This window comes from Pimephales promelas, chromosome 16 (genome assembly GCF_988280905.1).
Source record: "Pimephales promelas chromosome 16, fPimPro1.hap1.1, whole genome shotgun sequence".
NCBI lineage: Eukaryota > Metazoa > Chordata > Actinopteri > Cypriniformes > Leuciscidae > Pimephales > Pimephales promelas.
The window spans coordinates 18,352,559-18,365,078 of record NC_142784.1 but is presented as its reverse complement, the minus strand read 5'-3'; the positions used below and the strand labels follow the sequence as shown (position 1 = coordinate 18,365,078).

The following is a 12,520-nucleotide window of genomic DNA, read 5'->3' as shown; positions in this document are numbered from 1 at the left end:
GAAAATATTGGCAGGGCAAATAAAAACCTTCATTACGTCAAGGCTTTTAGGAAATAAATCCTTATTGCTGAGCCATGAAAGTGGGAAAACTCTTCCTTCAGCGAGGGATACATAAGCAATACATCCCTGTCATTTAAGCCGGAGACACCGGATGGGCGAGGGAAATGTTTGGGAAAATCCGTGGTCAATAAATCTAGGAAGCTGCAGAGAGACCGCAGCACACAATTTCTTCACTGCAACCCGTTGGAAAATAAAAAGCGTTTATGGGAGCAGTTAATCATACCTTAGAGAAGGGCCCGGCAAACCTCCAAAGGCCGTTGAAACCGAAACCTGTGAGACAAGAGAGAGGTGACAGCAGAGATAGATGACAGAGCAAAAGAGTGATGGAGTGTCAGGGGGGGAAAAAAAAGGGGGAATTGGTCAGACATCTGAAGAGAAGTTAACACTCAGCAGGATGTTGTTTTATATGAAAAAAACCCTCAAAACTAGGGTTGTCAATCATGTTTTTTTAGTAATTATATGCATAATTCAATAATAACTAACAGCATTAAGTTAAAAGCCTTTAAACCTTAGACACTTTCTTTTTAGGTAATTAAGAAATCTGAATATTAATAAATGACTGGAGGCTTTACTCTGCAAGCAGGACGGCTGGTACTGAGGGGGAGACTCCTCATGATAAACCACATTCTGAATGATGCCGTGGACGGGGTTCAGGAGGTTGGGGTCCTGGCACATGGACAGGACGGTGCTTAACTTGGAGTCCAGCAGGTTGTGGCTATGATAAAAAAAATAAAATTAAAAAAAACACAAGTCAAACTTCAAAGTATCGTCACGGCAAAGTAATTTATGAACAAATGAATTGAGAGAATATCTAAACAAATATTTATTTTACAATAGTAGGTTTTCAATAAATAGTTTTGTTTTAATTTACAGCATTTTATATTTAATTATATTAAATGATTTAATATTATATATTACATATATAATATTTATATAATATTATATATTACATATGCATTTAAACATTATTTGGTGACACTTTACATTAAGGTTTCATTAGTTAATATGGACTAAGATTGAGCAATATTTCAACAGCATTTTTTAAATCTGGTTACTGTTATTTTCAACATTTACAAATACATTATTAAAATCAAGTTGTATTTGTTAACATGAGTTAATGGACTGTGAACTAACAATTAACAAACATGAACTGTTGTATTTTTATTAACTAATGTTAACAAAGCTTAATAATTCAAGGCCCACCAGCAAACCCGTACAGACTCAAGGCGGTGAATGCCAAATGAAATCAACTTCACCAGGGATAAATTGTAACATTGAACATGACCAAATTATAATTAAAGCTAAACCCCGAAACCCAGTTTTTAAAAAACATAAGGTAACAAAAATTTTTCAGACATTAAGTCAGGCTAAAATGATCTGGGATCCATGCTGTAAACCTAAAGGGCTACTTGGTGGACACCTAAATATCAGAAGCATGATCCCTAAACGTGAACAGTTAGAGCATCTATTAATTCAATCAAATATTTCCTTTTTGGGACTAACAGAAACGTGGCTAACCTCTTTCTCACCGGAGGCAGCAATAACAATACCTGGATACAATGTTTTTAGAAAGGATAGAGGTCAGGGGAAGGGAGGGGGGGTTGTATTATATGTTAAAGATACCCTTACATGCAGTAAGATTGAATGGTCTGGTGACATCAACCTCGAGTGTGTGGGAGTAGACATTATACTTTCTGCAGAAATGACTTTTACAGTTATATGTATGTATCGTAAACCATCAGCTAAAATAGATTTTTATAGTAATCTTAAAACCCTGATTAATCTTACGAATGAGAAAAAAGAACTAATCTTAATAGGTGATTTTAATATTAACTGGGATAATAAGAAAGAAAGAAAAAACCTCAAACAGATAACTGATTATTTCAATTTAGAACAATTAATTAAAACGCCAACTCGAGTAACTAACCATTCCAAAACAAGAATAGATCTAATTTTTACAAACAGACCTGAAAGAATCGCTAAAACCTACAACTTTCTAACCGGTCTGTCTGATCATAATGGGATTTTCTTCTCACGAAAATTAATCAAAGCAAGATTTCGTAGCTCCAATAGTCTAAATAATTCTTTATATCATGACATTATTCCCAAAAGTCAACATTCAAATCTGGACGTAGCCCTAAACGAGCAGGATTGGGCAGCTCTTGTCTCATGTGAAAATGTTATAGATAATAGTGTCATGTTCCATAATAAGATCAAAATGGTTATGGCATTATTTATTAGAAAGGTGAGGCACAGAAAATCGAATGATAATGATATACCATGGCTTAATAATGATTGTAGGTTGCGAATGAAGGAAAGAGATCAGTTACTTAAAAGGGCAAATAAAACTGGCCTCACCTCAGATAGACAACTATTTACATCAGCAAGAAATAAAGTTATACACACAATGCGGAAAGCCAAAAGGAATTTTTTTATGAATATTATTGACAGTGCAAAAGGGAATGGGAAAAAAATCTGGCAAAGTATTAATAAACTAACTGGTAAACATGATAAACAAGCCAATATAATCGAACTTAAAATTAATAATGTATTAGTGAAAGATCCACTCATCCTAGCATCTGAGTTAAATTTGTTTTTTAAGAACTCTGTTCAGGAAATATCTCAATTATTTATCCCATCCGAAAATGTTTCATCTCCTATCGACTATGCACAGCCTATATTTAGGATAGGAGAAATTACAGAACCAGATGTGGCTTCCATCATTGATGAACTAAACAGTTCCAAAGCTAAGGATGAGTTTGGATTGGACACAAATTTCATCAAATTGCACAAAGAGTCCCTAGTATGTCCTATTACACATATGATAAATCTATCCATTAAACATTCTGTTGTTCCACCAGAGTGGAAGATGGCCACAATTACACCAATCTTCAAATCTGGTGGCAGAACAGACATCAATAATTATAGACCAATCAGTATTTTGCCTGTCATATCCAAAATTATTGAAAAATGGATTGTAAAACAATTAGTAAAGCATCTAAATACCTGTGGCTCTCCTTTGCATCCCATGCAATTTGGCTTCCGTGCCCATCATTCTACCGAAACAGCTGTAACTGTATTTATCGAAAAGGTCAAACATTCATTAGATACCCATCCTGTTGTTGGTGCTGTCTTTTTGGACTTGAAAAGGGCATTTGATACCGTCAATCATCAAGTGCTCTTATCTAGATTGACAAACTTCAATTTTTCCAAACAAGCCATCAGCTGGATGAGTTCCTACTTAACCAACAGAACGCACTGTGTTTCTGTTAACAATATTAAATCTCCTCACCTTGAGTGTACAGTAGGAGTTCCTCAAGGCTCTGTACTTGCACCAATTTTATTTTCTCTATACATTAACGACCTCCCTACAGTATGCCAAAACACAAATATTTTAATGTATGCAGACGATGCAGTACTCTTTACACATGCAAAAACTGCCCAAGACGCCTCTCAGGCGCTTACATCTGCACTGACTTGTGTACAGGAGTGGCTTACAAAATCATGTCTACTATTAAATCCCAAAAAAACTGTCTGTATAATGTTTTCTAAGCGGCAGACTGGTATGACACGTTCAAATATATTTTTACAACAAGAAGAAATACAGCTAGTAAATGAATTTAAGTATCTTGGCGTTGTTTTAGATCCCACACTGTCTTTTAAAAATCATGTAAAGTGTCTATCGAAAAGTGTTAAATTTAATCTTGCAAACTTCAAATACATCAGACCATCACTATCTTGTAAAGCAGCCAGAATGTTTCTTCATTCTATGATTTTTTCGCACATTGAATATTGTTTTGTAAATTGGTCACTCACAAATGCCACAACGCTTAAATCAATTGAGTCACTTTTTAAAAGAGCTTTAAAAATATTTGACAGAAAACCGTTTTCACATCACCACTGCTTAATATTACAGAAATATAACCTACTAAGTTTTGAAAATTTTCTAAAGCTTAAATATGCCTGTGCTGTTTATAAGATCCTGCACGGACTTGCCCCACCCCCTCTGAGCGAATATATTACACTAAAAAAACAGGGAGAGGGAAGAAGTGTCACCAGGGCTTCCATCAGGGGTGATTGTGTGGTGCCGTACAGGCGTACTACATTTGGACAATATGTGCTGTCAATTAAGGGGTCAGAGATTTGGAACAAATTACCACTTGTCATTAGAGAATGTCCGACATTTCCCAGATTTAAGAATCAACTTAAACAATGGCTAAAGATGCATCAAAATTGTGACCATTAAACAATTTTCCTTTCCTTGTTTTTTTTTTTTTTTTTTTTTTTTTTTTCCTCCTTTAAAATCGAGGTATATAAATAAAGAACACTGTAGTATCGTGTAAGCATTTGTATGTATATTAAACCAGATTTAGTATTTATTGTAACTCCAGCATGTATACATAGAATAGCACTTTACTGTATATGTGTAATTTGTCTGAAAACAGTGGTGTCTTTTGTAATTGTAACTGATTTTTAAGGTGTTCTTCAAACTGAATGTTAGTCTTGTTATGTGTTGTTTTGTGATGACCTGACGGGGGACTGCAGATGGAAAGTAGCCCTGGGGCTAATTCTGGCATATTTACATTACTGAAATGTTTATCAATATGCATTGTCCCTTTTAAATAAATAAATAAATAAATAAATAAATAAATAAATACCATAACAAATATATTGCTCATTGTTAGTTCATGTTACTTAAGACATTAACTAAGAAGACATCCTATTGTAAAGTGTTACCCATTTTTTAAACATGAAAATTATACTATTTTTAAAACATTCCATCCGGATAGATAATAATAAATAATAAAAAACATGCATCTATTTGGTGGAAAATTAGTTTTGGAAGAATTTCAGATCTCGAAATGCATCAAAAATAACCCACGCTTATTTCTATTCTCTATACATTTCTTTCTCTATAAATTCCATTCTCTGAAGAACATCAAGGTCAACATTTCACCCTGAATCTCAGACACTCACACTACGGGAAAGACCTTGGGGAAGACCACACTGGCCTCAGCCAAATACTCGTACAGGATCCGCTGATGAAACTCATCCGTAGTGTATTTCACCAGTGTGGCCTGCAATAAAGGAAAATATATATATTTTGCTATACAACATTAAATAAAGTATAATAAACATCATACAGATGGAAAAAGAAAATTAATCATCATTATTTAACTGTCTTGTGGTACACAAAGAATATGCAAAAAAAAAAAAAAAAACAATCTATATACAATTTGGTACCACTTTATGTTAAGTGGCTTTAAGTACTATGGACTTACATTGAAAAATAAGTACAATGTACTTCTGCTCATGTTGTATTGTAAAACACTTTTTGCTGCTATTGAGGTGTGATCTGGGTAAGGTTAGGGACAGGTGTGGTGGTATGGGTAGGTTTAAGGGTAGGTTAAAGTGTAAGGGATGGGTCAGCTGTGTAATTACAGATGTAATTACATAAATTAGTTACAGCTGTAATTACATGCTGGTATTTTAAAAAATATCAGTACAATGTAAACACATGTATGTACACAATAAGTCCGTTGTATCAAAGTATTTGTTTCAATGAAAGTACATAGTACTTAAAGCCACTTAATATAAAGTGGGACCTACAAGTTCATACTTAATTCCACCTGCATAAGTACAAAGGAAAGTGGTACGGAGCACACACCAGTACAGTGAGGAGCAGGGTCTGGATCTTCGGGTCTGTGAGAACGTTCTCATCCAGAAGGACGTTGGACTCGGACACGGACACTTTGCGTAAATGGGAGTTGGCTATCCGCTGGGTTTCTGGAACGAAGAAGAGCTGTTAGCGATTCCATTGCTCTCATTTCTCATGCTTAATTATCATTCAGTACACTTAGATCAGCACTGATCTTGACTGGCAAATGCAGAAAAACTCACCGATCTCATAATCGTTTTCAGACACCCGTCTCATTTTTGGAGGCGTGGTGATGCCCGACTCAATATCTGGTCTCTTCGGGGCCTTCGAGTCTGATATTAGGTGATCGAAGCTCTTTCTAGTGCCTAGAACAACCATAAAAACATGCAAGTATGAAGCAAAAGTAAAGCTGCAGCCTGTTCAAAAGCCAGTTAGAAAGAATGAAGCCACAGACCGCTCATACCCAGTAGTTTCTTCGAGTTGGCCTGCGACGGCTGGCCCATGTCCACACTCATGGATTTACGCGGGCGAAGGCTGGTTTGCCCCATGGCAGAGTACGGAGGTGCAAGGCTGTGCTCTGACACTTTCGGAGAAGTCCAGGGCTGGTTTTCACGCAGTAGCCTGACACTAAAGAGAGTGTGAGAATCATCAAACCAAAAATTCAATACAGTATGGTTGAGAAGGGCAGGTGTATAGCAGAAAGAAACCGGGAACATTTGATGAAAAGTTCTCACCTGCAGTCAGGTTCCGTTTCGAACACTATGTATGTGTCCATTGGAAAGTTCTCCATGGTAACTTCTGAAAGCAGCAGTGACTTCCTGTGCTTTAGACTGCAGCGGCTCCTCACCTCCTCAGATACCGTGAGCAAAGCTGAAACAAAACGTGTTTTTATCAGAAATACACAATACAGGGTGTTAATGGTTAAAGCTGTGTTGGCTTAAACTTACCAGCCAGATAAGCCACACTCTGCGTGTTCACTTCAAACTTGTCACAGCTGCGGTGTTTTCCCACCAGGCCCAGGAGCGTATGAAGGATGCGGACTGTCCTCGCCACCGTGGTGGAAGAAGGATGTCTGTATCCTACAGGAAGAAAAGACAAAGATGACGAACCAGAGAGACAGAAGACTCATTAACATCTAATGCTTTGAACCTCTGAATACATTAATTGGTCCGTTGATGCATATTTATTGATGTCAACGATGCATTAGTTCATCTACATAGAATAGTTAATAAAATAAAAATGTATAAATAAAATATGGATCTTGAATCAGCTGTTTTATTATCATTATTAACCTAGTGAAAACACTGGGCCAGATTAGTTTAGAGTTAGTTATTTAAGTCAGATTATGACATAAATAATATTAATAATAATAAATTACCGTAAAAATAAAATATTTGTATTATTATAATCCTGAAAAACCCTTGCAACAGAGGCTTGCGTGTTCAGCTTACATAGCCACCGTATTTTTTACTTTAAACTGCGTGGTTTCCGGTGCCACCCATTCCAGCCTAGCTTGATATTAGAAACAATATTCAATTCAATTCAATTTTTATTTATAATCGTAATCGTAAACACACAAGCTTGTAGAGCATATAATTTTACTTACTGCACATAGCTATTCTTCTAGTTATTTACATATAATAATAATGTAATTATTATTCATTAGTATTATTATTATTAATGGGTGATGAATCTGAAGTCTCATACATTCAAAGAAAATAGCTTCCGCATTGCAAAATAAGGTGGATAGGTGATCTTTTAATCAATACCTTTGAGTAAATGCCCCACTAATGCAAAGTTAAAGTTGGAGGCAAAGTTGAGTCCCACAAAATGGTCCATTTGTTTACAGTGCCATTCCAGTGGCTTCCGGATCTCCATGAAGACCTCCTCAGGACTCTATAAAGAGGTGAAAACATTCTTTTATGAAGACAACTGCTCAGAGTTCTTACACTGCAATACATTTTACCTTGATTTTCTGAGAGGCTGCTACAGAGCCAATGGGTGGAGCTTGATGGTCTAGACACACCCTAAACCTACTTCAAGCTCCACCCATTTTATTATTTAGAGATGGAAAGCAGAATGTTATTTGGCTCTGTGAGTGCCACACATCACATTTACATGAAAAACAATAATAATACTAAGAATATCAACAGTCTGTGGTTGTCTAAATGTGAGCACCTTATCATTAAACACCCGGAGGCTGTCCAGTGTGTGCAGGTTCTGCTCTAGTAGGGCGGTACCGGCGGAGTACAGATTCACTTCATCCAACTGAAGTACAGCCACAGCCACCCAGAACAGAGCTTTATGCATGGGAGAATCCTGTAGATCATTAGACAAGCACACACAAAACTATTAATGAGTGAAGTATGTCATTTCTGCATCAGCAAACAGAATCACAAAAATAGGTTTCACACATGCACACATTGAGACGCTACTTCAGATGGTGATGTTTTAATAATTGAATCCAGCACACAAAGTGACCGCACCTGATCGAGGAGAGGCTGTAGCTTGGTGAGAGCGATGACGGTGGCCTCAATGAGAACCTGGCTGTTGTAATTATCCGGCCCCTTTAAGCAGCTCTCCAGCCCCTGTGCAGGAACAGCATTAATCAGACAGAGCGCTGGAGCGTGAGGCCAACAAATCGTCAGAGCGAATGACACTACAGCAGTTAGACTAGCGCACTGCATTTCTGCACAGACCTAAATCATACTGCATACACAACACAAATATACATCATTTCCAGGCAAAATATATTCACAATACTACAAAAAAAAACAACAACAACAAAAGATGCCCACCATTTGGATGTATTTAACAGGATTGGGGAAAAGGTCAAGAATTGCCTTTCAATTTATAAGTTTATAACTTTTGTAGCACCAAAGTTATAGTTGCATAAAAAGTTTGTCATAAAAAATATCTTCATTGGTGTTCCGAAGATGAACGAAAGTCGGTAACACTTTATTTCGATAGTTCACTTTAGACATTCTACTAACTTTCAACTACATGCTAACTAACTGTCATTAGAGTATTAGTAGAACCCAAATCACCTAACCATAACCTAACAGTCTACTATAATATACTGATACTCTAATCAGAGTTACTTGACATATAGTTGAAAAGTTACTTATAATTAGTAGAATGTCTAAAGTGACTATCGAATAAAGTGTAACCCGAAAGTCTAATGGGTTTGGAACAACATGATGGTAAATAATGACAGAATTTTCATTTTTGTATAACCTGTCCCTTTAAAGGAAGAGGAAATTCAATAATAGTCAGTGACAACAAAGAAACCAACCAGTTTGATGTGTTGTGGCAGCATGAACAATCAATAAAATCCAGTTAATTCATAAATTATGTTTATTTTGTGTTATGTCATTTTTCTTTAACTGATTATACTTTTAAGGGAATTAATAATGGAAAGTAATCAATGCTCAACTTACTTAAAACATGACAATGACTTTCTTCATGTACAGCCAAAACAAAAAAAATGTTGCATTCATTTCTTATCACTGTAACACCGTGTCCTAACCACACGCGACGCGATAAAATTCCAGCGACAGCAAGTGTGTCTGTCCACACTAGACACGACGCGACTGTGAGATGCCACACATTCAGAACAGCGTGTGAGCCTATGGTGTGAGCGGAGTCTCTCTGTGAAAGCGCACTGTTGGCCCGCACTCGCATTGAATATGGGTAAGGACATAATCAAATCAAGAAATAACATTATTAAAAATCAAAACATTAACAAAATATACTCATTGACTAATTTTGTTATGAAGTACAGTCGTATGTTTGCATAGAATTCATTTTGAACGCTATATTACATGCTTTCAAAATCTGAGGTAAATTATCCGTTATCGCTTGTGGCACAGTGACCTATTTTTAACAAAAAATAAATAATGTGTACTCATAACCAGTGTAATTTCTTCATTCTGTCAGCCGCAACGTCGCAGAAATAGGAACCGTTTCTAAATTAGAAACTTTGCGTGTCGCCATCGCGTTTGGTTAGGACAAAAACTCAGATTAACATGGAAAAGATACCTTTTATCGCGTGTCGCGGCGTCGCGTGTAGTTAGGACACGGTGTAAAACTGCTTTGAATCAATCTGTATTGTAAGAAGCGCTATATAAAAAGGTTACTTGACATTTCTTGAAACTATGTTTAAAACTGTATAAATTCCCACAAAATAGTCGTCCAAACAAAATATAAAACGCATTGTTTACTGACTTTATAAAAGTAAATAGACATTTTAATTTACTGACTTCATAAATACACTACAATGTTTTTGGAAGAAAACTTGTATGTCTCTCAAGGCTGCATTCATACTGTATGATAACATGGTGATGGGCAATTCATGAAAAAAATATTTGAATTTCAGCCAATATTAATTCTACCTCTATCTGCATCCTGTTGACAACCTTAAAATAAAAAGAATTCAGCCTTATATAAATACACCTACTCAGCTTTTAATGAACATCTGTGGCCTTCTATAAGCCTCATCAAAAAATGGGACTGTTAGAGAAACAACTTTATAAAATTAACATATATTAACATTGTTATTTTACAAAAACAAGGGAATGCAAGCGAATTAAAATCATATCTAAAATTAGGGAGTTTGAGAGAGAGAAGCAGATGAGAGGGGGGAGGGGGGCGTGACATCGACTTGGGGGGGCTTTAACAATTCTTAGGGGGCTTCTCTTGTGCCCCATATTGAAAAAAAGATACAATTATTTAGTGCTAAACTAGTTAGCGCTAAGGCTGCGACACAGCTACTGGAGCCCACTCTAGTCAATGCTTGTGTATACACCAACCGCGACGCGACGTTTCAGAAGCATCCCAGAAGAGGCTCTCCGCACCGCTTCACTAAAGATAGGTGCCAAGTCTTTCTTTCGACGGACGTCGCATACAAGCCGCACCGTAAATACAAAATAAAAGTTAAAAAACTCTAAAAATTTAAATAAGCACACTGTAAGAACTCCCAATAGTACTGCACACCAATATATCCTTGGTAGAAACCATAGACTGTAAGGTAGAAACCCCAAAATCAAGAAAAACCACATCAGACAAGCAAATCACATGGTCTCGTGCATCCAGTCGCTTGAGTTGGCACCGCGTGAAGGATGGAATAAAATCTTGTCGGAGCCGTAATGCGCTGCCGACGTGTGCAGAGTACAAAAGGGTAAAATCGAGAACAGTTCAGACGGTTCTCGTTTATTGTTATCTTATTCAAATGCGTTTAGAAAAACCCTGGACGAACGCTCAGTCACATAATCATCAGATCACCGCTAGGGGCCTGGATGAGAGAAAGAGCTTACCCGATCAATGCTGAGCAGAGGACTGGCTTTGCTGAGAATACGAATGATCTGTTTGAGCTGCCCGTGAGTCACACGTTTACTGATGCAGCCGAACACCACCAGCGCCCGCGGCTGAAGAGATGGGTTATACTGGAATGCAAACCTATCCAAGAAAAAAAAAAATGTAAATTTTAACTCGACATCCCAGATTTTGTTATTTTAAAGGGTTAGTTCACCCAAAAATGAAAATTCTGTCAGTATTTACTCACCCTCATGTTGTTCCAACCCCGTAAGACCTTCGTTCATCTTCGGAACACAAATTAAGATATTTAGGATATTAAAATCGCTCCTGCATACAGTCCATAGGCTTCTTGAGGGACTGGCTCTTGCTGTCCTCGAAAAGTAATTGAAGACATCGTTAAAATAGTCCAAGTGACTACAGGGGCTCAATCTTAAGTTTATCAAACGACGAGAACACTTTTGTGCGCAAAAAAACAACAAAAATAACGACTTTATTTCAACTATTCACTTCCTTCTCCATAAGCCTATAGTCCGTTAACGTAGTGTGATTGCGTAGAGCAACGTCACACGTAGGCTCACTATTGGTCGACGCTGGTCATGTGTGTGTGATGCGTGTGACGTACAATAACAGAAGCTTACGCTATTAAACTAGTTAGCTGACTCGCGCAGAGGGAGAAATAAACGAATAGTTGAAATAAAGTCGTTATTTTTGTTGTTTTTTTGCGCACAAAAGTGTTCTCGTCGTTTGATAAACTTAAGATTGAGCCCCTGTAGTCACTTGGACTATTTTAACAATGTCTTTTATGACTTTTCGGGGACGGCAAGAGCCAGTCCCTCAAGAAGCCTATGGACTGTATGCAGGAGCGATTTTAATATCTTAAATATCTTAATTCGTTTTCCGAAGATGAACGAAGGTCTTACGGGGTTGGAACAACATGAGGGTGAGTAAATACTGACAGAATTTTCATTTTTGGGTGAACTAACCCTTTAAAGTGATTGCACTATGATTCTTAGTCAACACTCTTGGGAAATGCGACGTTTTCAACATACTTTTGTGCCAACTCAGTCCACTGATCAAGCCATTTGCATCCGGGAATGTCCCTCATACAGGCCTGGGGAAAAATAACTATTGGTTAAATAAAAGACTTGAAGACATAAGTATCTATAAAAATCACAACTTTCCCCATTGAATGGATTTTTCTTGACAATAATTTTCATCTTTTTTGATCCCCAGAAATTGAGAAAGAAAATCCATTTAATAGACAGTAGTATTAGCAATACTACTGATACTGGCCTTCATTCATAGTACTTAGCGTACCATATTTATGTTGTGTCTACATTTATTTGGAGATTCATTTGTCAAAATATGTATTAACATACATACATTAAATGTTATTAATGTTTCAATATGTATATACAACTATTTTGATATTCCTTCATATATAATAAATTAGGTTTGCCACAACATTACATATAAAAATATATT

The 12,520-nt window shown here is 36.7% G+C and overlaps 1 protein-coding gene across 3 annotated transcripts in view; it reads right to left on the bottom strand.

The window, feature by feature from the left end:
• The window catches only part of nf1a (neurofibromin 1a), a 77,986-nt gene that overhangs the window by 7,849 nt on the left and 57,617 nt on the right, over positions 1 to 12,520 (bottom strand). For 2 of the 3 annotated variants that reach the window (XM_089121132.1, XM_039670691.2), the window contains exons 43-55: positions 12,085 to 12,146; positions 11,035 to 11,176; positions 8,206 to 8,307; positions 7,898 to 8,038; positions 7,489 to 7,615; positions 6,667 to 6,798; positions 6,454 to 6,589; positions 6,183 to 6,346; positions 5,962 to 6,084; positions 5,729 to 5,847; positions 5,038 to 5,138; positions 633 to 775; positions 284 to 330 (exon numbers count right to left, since the gene is read on the bottom strand). In XM_089121132.1, coding sequence (XP_088977258.1) covers positions 284 to 330; positions 633 to 775; positions 5,038 to 5,138; positions 5,729 to 5,847; positions 5,962 to 6,084; positions 6,183 to 6,346; positions 6,454 to 6,589; positions 6,667 to 6,798; positions 7,489 to 7,615; positions 7,898 to 8,038; positions 8,206 to 8,307; positions 11,035 to 11,176; positions 12,085 to 12,146 — 1,539 coding nt within the window. Of the gene's footprint in view, positions 1 to 283; positions 331 to 632; positions 776 to 5,037; positions 5,139 to 5,728; positions 5,848 to 5,961; positions 6,085 to 6,173; positions 6,347 to 6,453; positions 6,590 to 6,666; positions 6,799 to 7,488; positions 7,616 to 7,897; positions 8,039 to 8,205; positions 8,308 to 11,034; positions 11,177 to 12,084; positions 12,147 to 12,520 lie in introns of all 3 variants that reach the window. The other variant, XM_039670689.2, reaches the window with a different exon arrangement.